General features: G+C 44.5%; 1 protein-coding gene across 3 annotated transcripts in view; it reads left to right on the top strand.

The window, feature by feature from the left end:
- NFATC4 (nuclear factor of activated T cells 4) overlaps nt 1-19,548 on the top strand; it is a 420,369-nt gene that overhangs the window by 208,011 nt on the left and 192,810 nt on the right. For all 3 annotated transcript variants that reach the window (XM_069238283.1, XM_069238284.1, XM_069238285.1), the window contains exon 4: nt 13,770-13,969. In XM_069238283.1, the coding sequence (XP_069094384.1) occupies nt 13,770-13,969 (200 nt within the window). The remainder of the gene's footprint in view (nt 1-13,769; nt 13,970-19,548) is intronic.

The following is a 19,548-nucleotide window of genomic DNA, read 5'->3' on the forward strand; positions in this document are numbered from 1 at the left end:
GCTTAACAATGAGCAGAACCTTATAGGTAGTGATGGGAGTATGGATGGAATGGTGGATGTGACAGAAACATTTGATTTGTTAGGGGATGAGGTGGGTGGACGTCGTGTGTCAAGTGAGGATTGTTCATCTAATCTTGATCAGGCGAGTGTTGTTGGTGATCGTGAGGTTGGTGTTAATGAGTGTGAAGGCTGTGCAGGTGGTGAGGGGCAAATAGCATGTTGTGTGAGGGAAAGAGGAAGGTGATACCTCCTAGTTGGTTGACAGATTTTGTTTTGGGATATATAGCAAGTACCCAGGATACTTAGAAGGTGGATGGTTTGCACTTGTGCTGTGTGTAGTTTCCATCAATATAATTTTTTTTTTTTTTATAGGATAAAGGGGGGGATGTGTTGTGTGTGCTTGTGCTTTAGTAGAATGTTGAGGCTTGGTGACACGGGTGGGTTCTATTATGTCTGTGGACGCGTGGAGCCTACGCGAGTCAGTTGAGCCTCGGTGTGCTTCTAGATAGACCTGTTTCTTACACTATACTTCTTAAATAAAGAAGAAATTGACTTACCTCTGGATTCCAGTATAATTTATCGCACTGCGGTCACTTCAGGGAATTTATCTGAAAACCCCTCCAAGGCATAGCACTTGCTCAAAAATCGAGGGAATGCAGATTTATCACTTCCCATTTATGTGAAGGTATTTTGCGGATTGCACTGTGCAAAGGCAAAGAGTCAGGGTCAGGGTTCTGGTATTGTGTAAAACAAATCTTCCACCAACTCCTGTTCCACAGGAGCAGGAAATCCCAGATTGCCCCTGACATGGGTTAAGAGATTACAGTGCTCAGCTCCCCGCACAAAACGACCCCGCCTTCCCTCATCCTCATCGGGGTCCTCCATGTCATCCATGGGATTCGGACATGGCGTTTTTGCAGGAGGCCCTTCCTACTCCCTTCCCTTAAATGCCGCTTCAACAGCCTCATTGATTAAGAAGCGTAGTGTCTCCATAGTAGGCACCCCTGCAGAGCTACATAAGGCAGACTCCATTGCCTGCAATATCTAACACATGCACATCCTGCATTGCTCCCGTTTCTAAGGGAACTGGCTCTCGCACCTCCCAAGACCTTGCAGGAGCCTAGAGATGCAGAAAGCGCCCAGGAGCCAATAAAACAACATAAATACCTGGTCGCTAACCAGAGGCAAAGTGCCTCACAACCATCAGAGGAGCTTCTTTGCGTCCGCAGGAAGGCAGATCGCGTTGGCCCCTTCAAAGTGAAGCCACTCGTGGGGGAAATACATGGACGAAGCTCGTAAGCCTGGACCAACACCCACTGTGCAGGGAGGTGCGGTCACCTACATGAAAGACTGCTCACTCAAGCCCTGTAAGGAAAATTAAACATATTAAAATCAAATCACAAAAGCATGATCAAACGTACATCTGACCTCGCTAGGCATTATTCTGCAGCACAGGATGAAAAGAACAAGCTGTCTTTGTGACGTACTTCCCCCTTTGTGCATGCTGAGTAGGTGGCACCATGTTGGGAGAAGTATTCTGACCTAAGATAGGTAATACATTCTGTGCTGTGGAGATGGTGAACTGCTCATGTGTAAGAATGAGACTGGAATACGGACGAGGAGGTAATTCGAGCAACTCACGGAGCCTAAGTATCTGATGTTAACAAGCATTTGCACAGCCAATAGGCCTTGCCTATGCGAGATCTGTTGGCTTTGTCAATTCTTATTTGCCATGCTGTACAGTATTGTGTCAAAAGTATAAACAAAGAAAAACCAATATAATGGAGTCAACCGTGGTTATCATGCCGCCTTTCAGCCATGCTGTACAGCAGCTGCGCTGCGGTACAATATGGCAAAAAAAACTTGACCAGACAATAATAGCGACAAAGGAAGAAGAAAGGAAAAAAAAAAAGTACCTCAATTTCAGCATGAGATGAGCGGAAGTACATTGATAAAAAAATAAATAAATCAGTATTTGGTTTATATTGCACTGAATGCATTAACAAAGGAAGAGAAAGTGAAACCAGCATGCACTGACCTCTCAGGAGCTAGTAAATAGGAGTGACAATGAAGCCAAAGAATGGGAAGCAGTGGGTGGGCGCCAAGCCCCTTTCAGTTAACAAAATGTCTAGCAAGTGACAGCACATGTGCTGTCTCAGGCAAAACTTAAAAATTAGGACTGTTTTCTAGATTCTTACCATACTATTATTATGGCACTTGAATTTCCTCTAGTGTGGATCCCAAAGGGATTTCTTTTACAAATACACAGCCTCTGGAGCTGGAAGAGAGCTTCCCCAACTTCTGACGCTGTTTCTTTGTTTTCAGTGAAATGACAATCTCTTTCCAATGGTACCCTTCCCTAGTGGATCCCTGCTTGGGGATCGCTGAAGGAAAGGGATCCCCAAGCAGTGATCCACTCCAGGCAAGTCACACCATCCTGGATTCCCGTAGGTGTCTAGTTTAAAAAATCTACAGGTTGGATAGGTTTCCCTAGGTGCCAGCTGAGCTAGGGTCTGAAATCTACAGCTACTCACTTCGGAAAAATAGTGTTGTTTTTCGGTGGAAAAATGTGCTATGTACACGTTGTGTTTTGGGCTGTTTCCTGTCACGGGCACTAGGCCTACCCACACAAGTGAGGTACCATTTGTATCAGAAGACTTAGGTGAACACAGAATAGTAGAACAAGTGTTATTATCAATTGACTTTCTCTGCATTTGCACATTCCAAATGTAAGATAAATATGCCCATTTTGGAAATACATAGGTCTCCTTGATACCTATTTTTTTACTGTTTATATTTTACTAAATGAATTGCTGTATACCCAGTACACAATGAAAAACCATTCCAAGGTGCAGCTCAGTTATTTGACCCGAATACTTAGGGTTCTTGGTGAATCTACAAGCCCTATATAGCCCGGCAACCAGAAGGGTTCAGCTGACGTAACAGTATATTGCTTTCGAAAATCTGTCATAGTTAGAAGAAATTACAGATGAAAATGTAGACACATGGCTGTTTTTTTCAACTCAATTTCAATGTTTGTTTGTTTCAACTGTTATTTTCTATAGGAAAACCTTGAAGGATCTACACAATGATCCACCATTGGTTTCACACCTGTTTCTCCCACTTACTGAAAGGAAGTTAAAAGCAAAAAATAGCAAAAATGGGCTATATCCCAGTAAAATGCCAAAACTGTGTTGAAAAATGTAGTGTTCTGATTCTAGTCTGCCTGTTCCTGAAAACTGGGAAGATGGTGATTTTAGCACCGCAAACTGTTAGTTGATGCTATTTGCAGGGAAAAACCAGACACTTTGTTCTGCAGCACTTTTTCCCATTTTAACCCAAAAAAACAATATTTAGCTGTGTTTTGACTAATCCCTCGGTCCCCTCTGGGGGAATCCACAAACCTTTTGTACCTTTAGAATGCCCAGGATGTTGGAAATAAAGTACGCAGATTTGGTATGGATAGCTTATGTGGACAAAAAGTTATGGAGGCCTAAGAGCAAACTACCCCAAATAGCCAAAAACGGGCGCTCCAAAAGGGGGTAGGTAGTTGGGAGGAGGTGGAGGGGGGAGGCCTAGCAGTGAAATGGGTAATATGCATGTATTGCTGAACAAACCAGTTCTCCAGAAGTGGTTGCTTACTAACAAGCCCTGCATTGTATCAAAGGGGTGAGATCTTTACATAAATCATAGTGAGAGATAATTGGTAACATTTTGAGTTATAATTGCATTTATGTAACGCAATGCTTTGAAGCGCTGTAGAGCAACTCAGGCATTACATGCTACTCCATTCCATGTCACTCCTCTCAATGCCACTCCACTCAATGTTAATCCACTATGCTCCACTCATTGCCACTCCACTATGCTCCACTCAGTGCCACTCCACTATGCTCCACTCAGTACCACTCCACTCAATGTCCACTCCACTATGCTCCACTCAGTGTCACCCCACTATGCTGTACTCAACACCACTCCACGCCATTCCAGTCCACTCAAACAAAGCCAATAGATGTCACTATCATAAGCGAGAACTATTGGCGTTGCCAGTACTTGTTGCTTTTGAAAATAAAGTTTTTATTTTGAGCCACTTCACTGATGTAATAAAACCACTTCACTTATATTAAAGTATTACTGGTGTAACATGGAAAATTGTGTAGTGATTGACTTTCCCCAGCTATTACAGTACAAGTGCAAAAATCTAAATGAGCGTGAGGATGGAGTGAGTATGGGAAAAATGAAGGCAGTGGCTGCAGGTTGAGTTTTTACTAAAGTTGGGTGTATTTTCTATCAAAAATACCGTTATGCTTGCCCCCCACTTAGGTGGGGGGAGGGGCTGACGTTGATTTTATAGACCTTTACGAGAGCCTTTGCTAAAATGAGGTTTGTGAATGAAGTCCCGAGAAAGCTTCCTCGTCCTTCTCTGTCCGATGGGCTTGAGTAATGCTGAACGACTGCCACCTACTGGTAGCAGAGGGTATAGCAAACCTGCAAGGACGCTATCCATTTCAACCCTGAGTCTATGTGCTTTTATTGCGCAAACAATAATGTTTACGTTATTGACTTATTTGTAGTGCAGAGTTTCCACCTACTTCTAAATCTTTCCCCGTGAGTGTTTTTTCCTCACAACACGGCACAAACCTTTCACGAGCACTAGTGCTCAAAATGAATGTGCAAGTTTCATGTGTCAACAGTTTTTTGCTACTTTGAAGCTTGATTTTTTTCTTTAAACACCTTAAAAAGATGCCTAGGTATTGATTTAATTGTAAAAACATTTGTGCACTCAAAGCATGTACAGAAAACTCAACGAGCTGCAAATAGTACTAATAAGTATTCATAAGAATATGGGAAAGTTGACACAAGAAGTTTCAAGTTTAAACACTGCTAGTCCTAGCATCCTGTGACCCTAGCTTTATTTACACACCCACCTTGCTATGCCCCTAAACGACGACTGCCAGACATTGATCCATTAGAGCCAGAAACATTCCAGAATTTTAGAATAATCACTATGCGAATAATTACTTTTTTAAATTGTGTTTAAATTTATCTTATATGGATATTGTGAAAATCCGGCATGGCTTCAGCCTTATGGACCAAAGTTGGACACCCACTTCATTAACAGTTAAGTCTTCTCTGCAGGTGCTTTATGTAAAATTCGCTGTGCCTGAACACCTCAATCAGAAAACAGGAACTCTTTCCCGGTGCTCTGGTGTTGGGGTGCACATTCGGCACCCCAGAGTCATCGATACTAGAGCTCTAACTAACTTCAGGGTGTGGAAGCATAGGTTATGTGTTGAACCTCCAGAATACCCGGAGTAATGAGAAATTACCGAGTGTAATTACTGTTGGGCTGGCTTTTGGGGGGACTGCCATATGGGCCATCTTAAAAGGGCAAGTGTGTTGGCTGTTTCTTTCGGTCCTGTGGCCCATGGAAAACAAAAAAACGCCCACACACTGCCTGGACCAAGCTGCCCCATGCCAGCCTGCCCAGAAAGCCAGACAACACTGCCAGTAATTTCTCATTCTTCCCTGCAGTTTCCCTGGAGATTTCGGCTAGAAACAGGTCAGATCCCAGTAACTTTGTGGGTGTCATTATTTGCTGGTAGGTCTGGCAATCGGATTACGTGATGCACCAGGTTTTATGAGCCTTTCATAGTAAGGGTCTCAGCTCTCTCTTAGTTGAATGTAAAGGAAGCCTGCACATACTATCAGGGCACACTGCAGTTCAAGACCTGGCACCTAAATACAACTGAGCACATTTACCCTACTCCTGAATTGCAGCACACTTTACGATATTCAAGACCCTTTTTATGAGTCGCAGTACCACGTCACCCAGGGTCCGCACCCCTCCCCCCCTCGCTTTGAAATTATAAAACCACATCTTTGAAGAAGATATCTAAAGTTTAAGCATGTGGCGTGGTTATGTGCAGGGCCACTGAAATTATGCGACAGAGGAGAGCCAAATTACGTGGCAAAGTTGACAAAATTATGTAGGAAGAAAAGGGCAGTTATGCAGCAAATACAGCACATTTTGTGATATTACTTGAATATTTTCTCATTTTTACTCCTGGTAAAAGAGTCTGAGGAAAAAAAAATCACCTTATTGATTATCAATTTAACACCCAAATACAACAGTTAGCAACTGAAAGATGAAAAAGCCTTCTGCTTTTGATCCGTTTTAGGTAGAAACATTTTTTTTGTTAAAATCTGCGGATAGCACAGGAGATGATAGATTATGTGGCAAATGCAGCACAACCATAATTTTGCGGAAATCGCTGCAGCCGCAGAATTGCATAATTCCAGTTGCTCTGGTTATGTGTTATGTGCTCATATGTTTAGGGGTGGGGGCAGAGGTTAACTCGACAAGGCTATGGTTGGCTGGTTTTCTACCCACATGAGTGGAATTTTACATTCCTTGCATATACAAAAAATAGGGAAATCACCTAAAGCTGGTATTTTTTTATCCTTTTCAGTACCCCCTTCAAACAGCAGATATACGAATAAAACAGTGCAAAAATGTTCTAGAGCGTCCCTAATGATCTCTGACTGAAAACAAAGTAAACAAAATCAGAAACGTCATGATGTATTTGAATAAATATGATTTTATCTGACTTTCTATTTAAGTGTCAAGTATGGGGCTTTGCAGACTCTAAAAAGATGAACAAAATGCTGGGATTTTTCTTTGGGAAGCGTGGCCCTTGAAGCCCGGTAATAGGTGCCGTGTGGACAGGCGCTCTCTCCTGGAATAACAACTAAACAAGATGTCGGCCCCGCGCGCACGCTGCTCAGCGAGTCCCTCAGGAGCGGTCGAACCTTGGCTCCCTCCCCTCTGGAGCGCGGCCCAGTTCATGCGTGCAGTCTCTGACTCAGCCCCTCCGCTCTTTGGGATATTATTTCGCCTCTTTCCATATTTTTCTGGGGTCGGTGCGGTTTGAACATCTCACGCAGGCCCTATCCGCTTTCCCCATGTGCTGAACCGTCTGCCAGGAAAATCCAGCAAAAGTCATCCACTTCCTGCTCCTTAATGTTTTTGCCTTTCTGCCTTGCTTTTCATTGTTTTGTTTTAAGTTCGGTTCTTTACAATTTACAGTACCAAGCATGCCACGAATATCGCCTGCTCTCTCTTTCTCTCGCGCCTTCTCTGTTTCATTGTGTTCTCATTTCCATCTTTTCCTATTCATTTCTCATAAAAAATAATTTATTTTTTTACCCCTTCTTTACTTTAAATAGTTTTACTGGACTATTTTGCTTAATTATGTATATTCCTCGAAGTCTATCAATCAGCGTCATCGCTTTCTCTCCACCTGCCTTGCCCCCTTTTCTGATAGCCCCGCTCCTTTTCTGTTTCACTCCCTATCTCGTTCCTTGTGTAGGTCTTTATTGTTTTCCACGATTGGCTACAGTCACATCGTTGCTGCTGAGCACAGCTGCGAAAAGGAGAGGGTTTCTTCTAAGGTTAGGTTGTGTGAAGGAGAATAGTATAGCGCTACGTGGCACCAGGAAGAGCTTTCAGTGCTTTATATATTTCGTTGTATTAATCGCTGTTTTCCCCGCCTTGCTTTCGTTTTCTTCCTGCACATTTCCCACTGTTTCTTGACTTTCTTGGTACACAATCATTCTTTTATGTTTTCCTTTCTTTCCTCTTGCGTTTGTTTCCCTTCGTCTTTCCATTTGCCTTCGTTTTCTGTTCCCTCTTTTACTTTTTGTTGCATCATTCCTTGTCTCTCAATTACTTATTGCCTATTCTTGGTTTCTCTGTTTCTACTCGTGATAAATCGACTCAGTACTTCCATTCAGACTCTCGCCCCAACGAAAGATAAAATGTGACATTACATGAAAAGACCAACAGGCCCGGCAAAGCCTGTCCATTCTGTTGACCAAAAGATTACAGAGAGTTTGCGTTGTATTATTTTTATGTCTCGTCCCTTTGAGATCTTTTGTTTTTTTATCAGTCGACTTAAAGACCACCCACTACTTAAGATTTGTTGACTTCAAACAGATTTCTTGGTTGGTTCCAAACAACTTGCCATTCAGGCTTTTCTTTTTTTCTAAAACTCACGGCGGAAGTTAACATCTTTGAGGTCTGTGTCCATCTAATGTGACTTCACTTAATGCCACCTCGTTCTTCCACACGTCAGGTGACTGATTCATAGAACCGTCATCACATAAATCCCAGGCTTTATAAGTTGTACTGACTTCCACTGCAATACAGAGATCAATACAAACTCTGCTGCTTCATCTTCAAGGCGCTTGTCGTATCTTACCTCCAGGTTCCAGATATAAGTGCGTCAAGGGTTTGTGCAGACCTAATATGCCTTCTTTTAGCTAGACACCATTTTCTCTTAAGCCTTTTCGGTTCCTTCCCTAGGTTTATGAACTCCTTGCCATTTACATTTGCCAGTTACATGTCTTATTGCCTTTCCGACTTGCCAAAAACCTATTTTTATGATAGGTTTTTGGTAATTTTCTGCTGCAGATCAAGGTCAGGGACTTCCTATTATATTTTTTCTCTTTTTTTTCCAGGATTTACAGTGGTGCTGTCATTCTTTTCTGGTTTGTGTTAAAGTCTAGTGTATTTTAGTATTTTTTGTATTTCAGTGCAGCCGCCAACTATTGGTTAGGGTGAGGTTTGTGTTCAAAGAAGGGTAACAAATAATAATTAAACAAAAATCCCACATGTGACCATCATAACAGGATACAGTACATGTGGCCCCCAAACTGAGCACCATATTCCAGCGGAGGCCTTCAGAGCATGACACGTGGTCTCAAATGGTATGCAATGCAGAGGAGACTACCTGCTGCCTGATCTGATCCTCAGCATCGCCTTGCCCTCACTGCATGCCTTTCATCTTGCTGCATTGGCCTTAAGGTACCAGCTCCTTGACCACTCTTGAGACTTTCCTAAATCAATACTCATTTTCTCCACAATCAGAGTTTTCATTACCAGCGGTATTACACTGGTTGCCTGTCTGACTACGAACCTTTAAGACCCACGCCTGCAGCTGCTGTGGACTCCACCCAATCCCAAACATCTGCAACCTTTGTGAAGAAGTGTGACTTGCCCTCTGCCACTACACGTAGCTTGGCTGGAAACAATAGCATTTATTTTACCTGGCGATCAGAGATTCTGCCCCATTGCAGTAAATAGAACTCCTCTGCATGCAGACTGCCTAAATAAAAACAGGAAGACCATTACCAGCGCACTCGTGAACTGAAGTTGGCCTGTTTGTCCTGCCACATGTCGAATATCATCTTGATCCAAATTATTCAACAGCTTTGATATTAGCGGCTTGGAAGCAGACGCTGCCGGCACAAGAGACCTTTGTTCTTGCTCCACCATGAAAATATTCACTAGACCCTTCTTTGGCACAATCACATTGAATACCCAGAAAGAGTTTGGCACTAGGGACCTCAGTTTATTATGTAAGGCCATCTACCATTTTTTTTCTGTGTCTCGACCTGCCTTCAGAATCGTCCATCCAGAACTCCAGATACTTCACTCTCTCCTGTAGGGCCATCATTTGTTTCTGCATTTATGCAACACTAGTCACCAGTGTGGCCGTGGCCTACTCAGTGTCACCCCTCATCTCTTTAACCCATGCACAGGTAGTTATGCAGCAGGCCGTCATCAATCACAACTGTGTTAATCATGCATTCCAGTGCGATCTAGTCCAGTCTGTCAACCTTACTGACAGCCGCAGCACCAGTGTCTGCCCCAGGTGCAGTGTCTGCTCCACAAGTGTGGAGATCAGGCCACACTGGCCCGGGTCAGATCCCCTCTACCAGTAGCTCCTGGGAGACCCCAGGTGAGTAAGTCTCACCTAACCTCCAAGTAGTGGTGACTGGCGATCCAGTGGTCTCATAGATCAGTTGCAGTAAAAGAGGACCCCTCACCTAACGTCATGCAGTGTTGCCTCTTCAGCTGCACACAGAGGATACACCATAGCCTAGCTATCAAGCCGGATTCAGACAACTTATTCCCAAACAGATGTAGACAGTGGCTGTACCAGCACATACTGAGGTAGCAATGCTTGCCTCTTATGAACATCTTGGCAGTAACGAGAGTCTGAGTGACACATATAGAAAAGGCGTTTGCTGTGGTGAAAGTAAAATAAACTTTAAACTGGCTGAGCAAGATGTGAAGTCCAGAGCCATCCAAATACATACCAAAGCCTGTGACTTGAGCAGCTACTGCAATGGATAAGCATTCCATGAGAAAGAAAGAGCAGCAGAAAAGTATCAGTACTACTACTATGTTAAATTTTGTAAAAGCGTATTTCATGATGACCCAGCATCTAGGACAAGCAAAGGGACTAGAGAGGTTTAAGGAAATGCCTCCTTGGCATGGTTACCCCCTGACTTTTTGCCTTTGCTGATGCCAAGTTATGATTTGAAAGTGTGCTGAGGCCTGCTAACCAGGCCCCAGCACCAGTTTTCTTTCCCTAAAACTGTACCTTTGTTTCCACAATTGGCACACCCTGGCATCCAGGTAAGTCCCTTGTAACTGGTAACCCTGGTACCAAGGGCCCTGATGCCAGGGAAGGTCTCTAAGGGCTGCAGCATGTCTTATGCCACCCTGGGGACAGCTCACTCAGCACAGACACACTGCTTTCCAGCTTGTGTGTGCTGGTGGGGAGAAAATGATTAAGTCGACATGGCACTCCCCTCAGGGTGCCACGCCAACCTCACACTGCCTATGGCATAGATAAGTCACCCCTCTAGCAGGCCTTACAGCCCTAAGGCAGGGTGCACTATACCATAGGTGAGGGCATAAGTGCATGAGCACTATGCCCCTACAGTGTCTAAACAAAACCTTAGACATTGTAAGTGCAGGGTAGCCCTAAGAGTATATGGTCTGGGAGTCTGTCAAACACGAACTCCACAGCACCATAATGGCTACACTGAAAACTGGGAAGTTTGGTATCAAACTTCTCAGCACAATAAATGCACACTGATGCCAGTGTATATTTTAGTGTGAAATACACCCCAGAGGGCATCTTAGAGATGCCCCCTGAAAACATACCCGACTTCCAGTGTGGGCTGACTAGTTTTGCCAACCTCCCACACACCAGACATGTTGCTGGCCACATGGGGAGAGTGCCTTTGTCACTCTCTGGCTAGTAACAAAGCCTGTACTGGGTGGAGGTGCTTCTCACCTCCCCCTGCAGGGACTGTAACACCTGGCGGTGAGCCTCAAAGGCTCACCCCCTTTGTTACAGCGCCCCAGGGCACTCCAGCTAGTGGAGATGCCCGCCCCCTCTGGCCCCGGCCCCACTTTTGGCGGCAAGGCCGGAGGAGATAATGAGAAAAACAAGGAGTCGTCACTGGCCAGTCAGGACAACCCCTAAGGTGTCCTGAGCTGAGGTGACTCTGACTTTTAGAAATCCTCCATCTTTCAGATGGAGGATTCCCTCAATAGGATTAGGGATGTGCCCCCCACCCCTCAGGGAGGAGGCACAAAGAGGGTGTAGCCACCCTCAGGGCTAGAAGCCATTGGCTACTAACCCCCCCAGACCTAAACACCCCCCTAAATTGAGTATTTAGGGGCCCCCAGAACCAAGCAAGAGAGATTCCTGCATCCTGAAAACGAAGAAGGACTACTGACCTGAAAGCCCTGCAGAGAAGACGGAGACACCAACTGCTTTGGCCCCAGCTCTACCGGCCTGTCTCCCCACTTCAAAAAAAACTGCAACAGCGACGCGTTCCCCAGGGTCCAGCGACCTCTGAAGCCTCAGAGGACTACCCTGCATCTAAAAGGACCAAGAACTCCTGAGGACAGCGGCTCTGCTCCAAAGAAGAAACAACTTTAAAGAACTGCACGTTTCCCGCCGGAAGTGTGAGACTTTCCACTCTGCACCCGACGCCCCCGGCTCGACCTGCGGAGAAACAACACTACAGGGAGGACTACCCGGCGACTGCGACCCTGTGAGTAGCCAGAGTTGACCCCGCTGAGCCTCCCCAGCGACGCCTGCAGAGGGAATCCAGAGGCTCCCCCTGACCGCGACTGCCTGCTTCTAAGAACCCGACGCCTGGTAAAGACACTGCACCCGCAGCCCCCAGGACCTGAAGGATCCGACCTCCAGTGCAGAAGCGACTCCCAGGAGGCCCTCTCCCTTGCCCAGGTGGTGGCTACCCCGAGGAGCCCCCCCCCTTGCGTGCCTGCTTTGCTGAAGAGACCCCTGGGTCTCCCATTGAACTCCATTGCAAACCCAACGCCTGTTTGCACTCTGCACCCAGCCGCCCCATGCCGCTGAGGGTGTACTTTTTGTGCTGACTTGTGTCCCCCCCCGGTGCCCTACAAAACCCCCCTGTTCTGCCCTCCGAAGACATGGTTACCTACCTGCTGGCAGACTGGAACCGGGGCACCCCCTTCTCCATTGAAGCCTATGTGTTTTGGGCACCACTTTGACCTCTGCACCTGACCGGTCCTGAGCTGCCGGTGTGGTAACTTTGTAGGTGGTTTACTTACCTGCAAAACTAACAAATACTTACCTCCCCCAGGAACTGTTGAAATTTGCACTGAGTCTAGTTTTAAAATAGCTTATTGCCATTTTTGTGAAAACTGTACATGCTATTTTGCTGATTCAAAGTTCCTATGATACCTAAGTGAATTACCTTTCATTTGAAGTATTGATTGTAAATCTTGAACCTGTGGTTCTTAAAATAAACTAAGGAAAGATATTTTTCTATATAAAAACCTATTGGCCTGGAATTGTCTTTGAGTGTGTGTTCCTCATTTATTTCCTGTGTGTGTACAACAAATGCTTAACACCACCCTCTGATAAGCCTACTGCTCGACCACACTACCACAAAATAGAGCATTAGAATTATCTCTTTTTGCCACTATCTTACCTCTAAGGGGAACGCTTGGACTCTGTGCATGCTATTTCTTACTTTGAAATAGTACATACAGAGCCAACTTCCTACAAGAGGTCATTTACAATCTCCCTCACTCAATAGAAGGCCTTCTAAAGTCCCTCCCCGAAGTATCTAGAGATGAAGAGGTGGACGTTCTACCACTGATGCACTCCTTAGTATGGGCAGTGTGCCCCTCGCCAAAAGGAGTGACCTCACATGCTTAATAAATGAGTCTTCCTACAGGTAGCCCCAGATGGAGTCTTATGGGCACAGGCCTCTCTGAATCTCCATGTTTCCTATTTACAACTATGCTTGAGATAAACACAGGTGGCAGTCTCCATATTGGTTGTTAGTCTGTGGTTGGAGGGTCTTTTTCTGGCTGGTGAGTAAGATCATTCAGGAGATGTGCAGTTGTGTCTCCAGAATCCTTCTGATTGTGTGGGGTGTTGTTGTGGAATCATTATGAGAGTATGAACTATTTTGTCATTTCCAGAATTACTAATGGTGTATGAACAGTCTCAGCAATAATTCTGACAGTGTGGTACCTTGTCTTGGGCATCATTTGGATTGTTGTTGACCCTTTTATCAGGCATTATCATGATTCATGGGGTGGTAACTCTGATTGTTATGAGTATGTGGGTTGTTGTCCTCAGAGCCATCCTTTAGTGGTGAGACTGTAGTATAGTATGGATCATCTTGGTGGTCTGTTTTTTTTCTTTCATTAAATTGATTGAGTTGCACCTTGTCTTCGTGAGTATCCTGATTTTGTGTGGGTGGCTTTGTCACTGGGATCACTCTGACATTGCCAATGGTGTGTGGCCACAGCTCTAGGATAAGTCAGATGGCATCTGTTGTTACCAACCAGGATCACTAACGTCGATCATTTTTACAATGTACTGCTGTGCTTATTGCAGGTGCTGGGTTACAACGAGAAGCCATTGACACTGCAGATGTTCATTGGTACAGCTGACGAGAGGAACTTGCGACCTCACGCCTTCTACCAGGTCCATCGCATCACTGGCAAGATGGTGGCCACTGCCAGCTATGAGGCTGTGGCGGGCAGCACCAAAGTTTTGGAGATGTCAGTGCTGCCAGAGAATGGCATGACGGCCAAGTAAGTAGGAGTATGAGGTCCATGAAGGCATCCATGGGAAATAGTGAAATGATATGCCTTGGAATATAGACATCGGATTAGAGTACTGAGCATTATCTTTTAAAAAAAGATAACTGTTTAATGGCAATATCTACAAATTTAATTTTAACAGACAGGTTTCTGATGATAAAACCTTTGTGGTGCCCTAATGTTTTTCAATTGGATTTAAAAGTGAAACATACATAAATTGCCTTGAACTGTGTAGGCTTACCAACAAGGGTTAACATGTCCTTATCAAGGGTTTCCAGACAACTCCACAGCTTGCAGGTCACTCTTCTGTATTTTCAGCGCTGGGCTCATCATAGCACTTTTTTCCCATCCCTGCTGTTGTCCGTGTTGCCCCCCATTTTCCCTCCCTCCGTGTTGCCCCCTGCTGGAGCATTTTCTTCCTTTGCAGGAATCAAAGCTCATCAAGGCCAAAGGACCTTTAGAAATCAATTTCAAAACAAACCAATCAAAGTAAACAGTATGACCCATTTGGCCATACAAGGAAAACTCCAGTCAAGAATAAAGTTAGGGATTTATTACAAACTCAACCTCAAAGTCAGGAAAATAACTCTCAAGACAAAATTATAAGGATACAGAATCACTAAGGGTTGCCCGAGTTGAAGAAATAGATTCAGGCGAACTAACATTAATAAAAACTAAACATAAAACGAGAAAAACACAAAACCTTAAATTAATCAATTGTGATATAGAAAGTAAACATTGCTCAGGCTTAGCAAACATCAGTCAGTTTCAAATCATTAAAGTTATAGTTCTCAGCAGAGCAAAGGGAAAACCCTGTCATAGCAAAATTTAAGGATTAACATGTGTGGTGCGGAACACATGTGGCCAAAAAAAAAAAAGAACCTGGAAAAAGGAAATTCCAGGCAACAAAGTACTAACTAAGGTGGGCAAAAGATAGGTAAAAGGGAAAGCATCAGCATGTCAGAAGATCGATCAAGAGTCTTCTGAAAGGGTTTAGGGAGAAAATGTCAGAGTCTCAGCGGTGCATCTCAAAGGGGCAAGCAGAGAGGAAGATACCTCTCCAAGGCACTCAGCATTCAGGGATACTGGAACAGGGGCTAAGCTTCTGATCTCCAAGAATCTGGAGGGATCTCTGACCAAAGTCCAACTGATCAACAGTATACTAAAGTCCATAAAGCAATTTAATTCGCTCTGAAAGACAGTTGATGTTATGTTGAAGGAGCACCATCCAATAGTATTCAATCACACGACTCCACATTGCACAATCGACCTCCATTCCCAGGTCTGTCATGGGAACTTCATCCATACATGTAGCTTCACACAGGGTTGAAACATTTGTGTAATTTGTTAGTCCCCTGCTCAGGATGTTCCAAACTCAAAGACACTACTACACTTTCTCTCTATGTCTAAACAATAAGGGCCTATTACCAAAGCTCTCATGAGACAAAGCTCTCATGAGACAAAGTCTGAAAGAAAGCTCACGTTATGAAATGAATCAGCATTTCCTGAACAGTCATGAAATACAAAGCGTAACAGACCTTACTTAGGCTAACACAAGTGAATTATAGCAGTACATTTAATTAATACGTTTAAATAAACACCCCTTTAGTATGCAAACATAAATTTGAGATCAATAATTATAATGAAATGTGCTTCATTAATATGCTTGTTACATTCATTTTAAATGAAAAGACCCTACTAATGCATTTCCATTGATATAATGCAGAACTGTATTTCTCTATTTCTGCACACATATTTAAATAATTACAATATCGTTTTCAATACATTCCATTAGTCTAAGGTCTAAATTATAACACCATATCAATTAAATCTTGCACGCATTTGATTTCTAAGCAATATCACCAGGGCTCCTAACACTAATTTAAATGAATGCACAGTTAGAATGATTTCTCATTCCATTTTCTACATTCAAACTATTAGTACTTTGATTAACATAATGCATATACTTTCACATATTGATGACTTCTGTGACACAACAGCACTAACTTGTTGACTACATCCCCCCAAACCACCTTCCCATCTGGAATTAAAAAAATAAAAGTGCTATGACGGAGTCAGCACTTGTGTGGGGTCATAATGCTGCTTTTTAAAAAAACTTTCTTCCATGTTTCCTATTGGGCGACTCTCACATAAGGAGAGATATAATTCATTTCCAGTTGGGAAGTTCAGTGTCTGCCCACAAGGGTGCTTTTTTATCACCTCATGCACCAGCACACAGTAAGTCAAAGCTTTGTGTGGTCTTATGCAGCTCTCTAAAGTGCTAAATCATGCAAGACCAGAGAGTCTGATTGGACTTCTAGTAGGATATATTTTACTTCAGGCCAGCACTGTGCTCGTGTCACTCCACATGATAATGTATTGGAGTGCTTTACATGACCACAAGTTACATTACACAAGGTCATATTGATGTTTTTGCAGGCATGGGGAGATTAAGTGAGCTGCCCAGAATCACAGGATGTTGAGCCGACGCTGGGATTTGGGATTCAAGTTCCAAGTCGGCATCTCTGGCTGTTACGCCACATCTTCGCCACGCTTACAGCTTGAAAACCATCTCATTGATAGGGCATGTTGTTGAGCAGAGTCCTCGCAACTACAGTATGCTGTAGATTACCTAGTGTAGCCTAAGAAGACAAACTATGTTTAAAAGGCACAGGAGGTACATAACGAAGAGGACACCAGTATGTGGCAGGCACAACTTCGCACCAGAGCTGAAGAGCTGAGTCCCAAAGGCAAAATGCAGGTGCCAATGCCATATCAAGGACCACGTGGGTCCTTTTCAGGGCAGGAATGTGGGCTCCTCCCCACCACCCACATTTTGGTTTTACAAAAAGATAGCCATTAATGAGAATGAACTGAGCCCTTATGTCGCTGCACTTAATTCACTGTGCTCAATATATATCCATCTCCATAATACTGCCCTTTTACATTTTATTAAGGCCAAAAAAGCTGTGACAACTGTTTCAGATACAGGTGCCAGCGGTGGCCGCATCAGTACTTTTTTTTACCCAGTCCCTTCGGTGTTAGTGCTGCTCCTCCACATGCTCTCCCGCCACCATCAATTAAAAAAGCACCACAATGAGGTCAGCACTGGCTCGCCTTTTTCGGTTCTGCTAGTGGCGGGATTCTGTTAGCACCCAGCAAAGATTATGGGGTAAAGGAGTGGGCAAGATCAAAGGCAGTATGGTCCGCAACATGGCATTCTACCCGAAAGGTACCAGGTGGATTGTCATTGGTGAGGAGTAGAGACCTGTTGTCCTTCTCATCATTGAGTAATATGTGTGGGCAATAGTAGATGCACACCCTTCCTGGGTTCACCTGTCTCTGACTGCATAGTGATTGAGTGCAGGGAGTGGGTTGAGCTGTGACCTGCTCCTTTCATCGTCCCCTTTCCCTCCAGAATGTGAGTTCCTCATGTGAGGATGTGAAATGATCTCAAAGCAGGGTGTCTTGCCTTTGGGTCTTTCCAGTTACTTCACATCTCCATGAGAATCACTTACTAAATTCACATAACTGTCCAGAGTGAACATGCACTCTTTCAGAAAGATTTAGTCACTCTGAAGAATTAGCAAAAGTACTTACAGCATAATGCGGCAAGGGCAAAGAAAGAGGAGGTCTTTCTGGGACTGGCAGCCCACGGGATATGACTCCACGTTGCATGTATGCAAGTCCCACTGTTTGAAAACCACTAGCCTCTGGATTCATATCCCTCCTCCACTTTTGCGATGTGGCGAGGCACCCTACCCAACAACCAACCCTTTCCTTTCTGGAGGCAGAGGGTCTGAAGTAGATATTGCAAGTTACCCACGGCAGAGAAAGCACTAGATTGTCAAACCATCTTTCCCCGACAGCACAACCTGTTTCATCCAGGCCTGATTGTAAAGAGAAATCACAAAATGCTTGGGAGGCGCATATCCTCTGGGGATCAAACCTTGTTCTTCTCAGAAGACTGCACTGCACCATCAAGTCAAGCCTAGATCTGTGTCTAGATCAGGAGGTTCTAAGCTGTCATTGTACCACCACTAAAACTCTTAAATGGCTCCCAGTGGCAAGATGTATTTTTTCCAGTCATACTGTTTTACCCACTGAGCCGTCTAGGGTACTGGACCAGTTTTCCTTCAATACAAACTCAACACCTAACACCCACAAAGAACCCTCACAACCATACTGGCACTGCTTCTGCCGAGTTTCTTCTTCAGAAAGTCCCACTTTGGTTGGACCTCCTTTGTGGTACAGATAACCAAGCTCTGAAACCCTCTTCAGCAAGAACCCAAAACCTCAACTGCCTAATGTTTTTAAGTGCTTTAAAGACCTAGATGTTCCCAAACATTTGATCCTGCCACCTACCAAGATTAGTCTGTAACATGTGTACACTTTGTAAGTTGACATCCGAGTAATGTAACCATGAAGACCAGGGACAGAGGGTGTGTATCGTCAAGTGCAACTCTATCTGCTTTGTGCTCTATAGCATCATTGACTCCTTCGTGTAGTACCAAGGCTGCAGATACACTAGTGGAGCACCCATCCAGCCCGTGCACAAAACACCCAGTACTTCTCACACAGTTGACTCTTTGAAAATATACACTTCCACCTGTTCCCATGAAAAGGTTCCCAGCTACAGACCAGTGCAACTCCCTGAAATGAGCAGCTTGATCGCTGATCGTATCTAGAGCTTACTGGCTGCATCCAACTTCTTCCTCTGATGGTCCTGTGTGTGGCAGCCATTTTATGAGTCCTACAGCCAGACACGTGCTTGAGACATTGATCTCTCCTCACGCAGCCGTGGACTCTGCCTGTCATTGACTGAGAGCTTACCATACAGCGTTTGTTTGAGTCAGGCCCACTTGGGGTGCACTATGGCATCACAGGTTAGGAGCAGACGGACATCTAGACTGACAGCCAGACAGTGACAGCACTGGCTGGTGAGCTCTGCAAAACTGAGCTGCAGTGGCCACCGGCTAACACAGGTCATACAGGTATGTTCACAAGGTTTTACTGTCGTGAAGTTCAGGCCTGTGGAGAAAGGATGGGGTCAAAAGGGTCGAATGGGATGAGAAGGTATGAATTGGCCAGAGTGTTTCTTCCATTGATTCAGTCATGTTGAGCTACCTTGATGATGCAGCCCGTCGTCAGTTTGCTTCACTGCTCGCCAGTAGTCCGAATAGCAGCAGGTTTGACTGATGATCCAGCAAGAGTTCTGCAGGAGCCAGAGGGATGGAATGCAATGACACAGAACTCAGTAGTCAGAATGGAGGGTGTGCAGCGCGAGGCTCAATCACAGCTGTGAACTGGCTCCATGTCATGAAGGTGAATTTCAGGAATTCTCGTTTTTAGCCAAAAGCACTAAGCACCCTGGGACTTCGTTCACTTTTTCCATTTTAAGTGCAATGCTGTATGTCACATGACGTGTAGTGACTTAATCAGGGCTGCTGAAAGCCATCCCAACCTGGGCTCAGCAGACAGCTATGCTAATGGGAAGTGAGTGCTGCAGAAGCTCATAGAGGGGAAATACTGTATATACACAGACGCAGGGAATGCTGCAGGAGCCATGT

The sequence above is a fragment of the Pleurodeles waltl genome, chromosome 6, assembly GCF_031143425.1.
Source record: "Pleurodeles waltl isolate 20211129_DDA chromosome 6, aPleWal1.hap1.20221129, whole genome shotgun sequence".
Lineage (NCBI taxonomy): Eukaryota > Metazoa > Chordata > Amphibia > Caudata > Salamandridae > Pleurodeles > Pleurodeles waltl.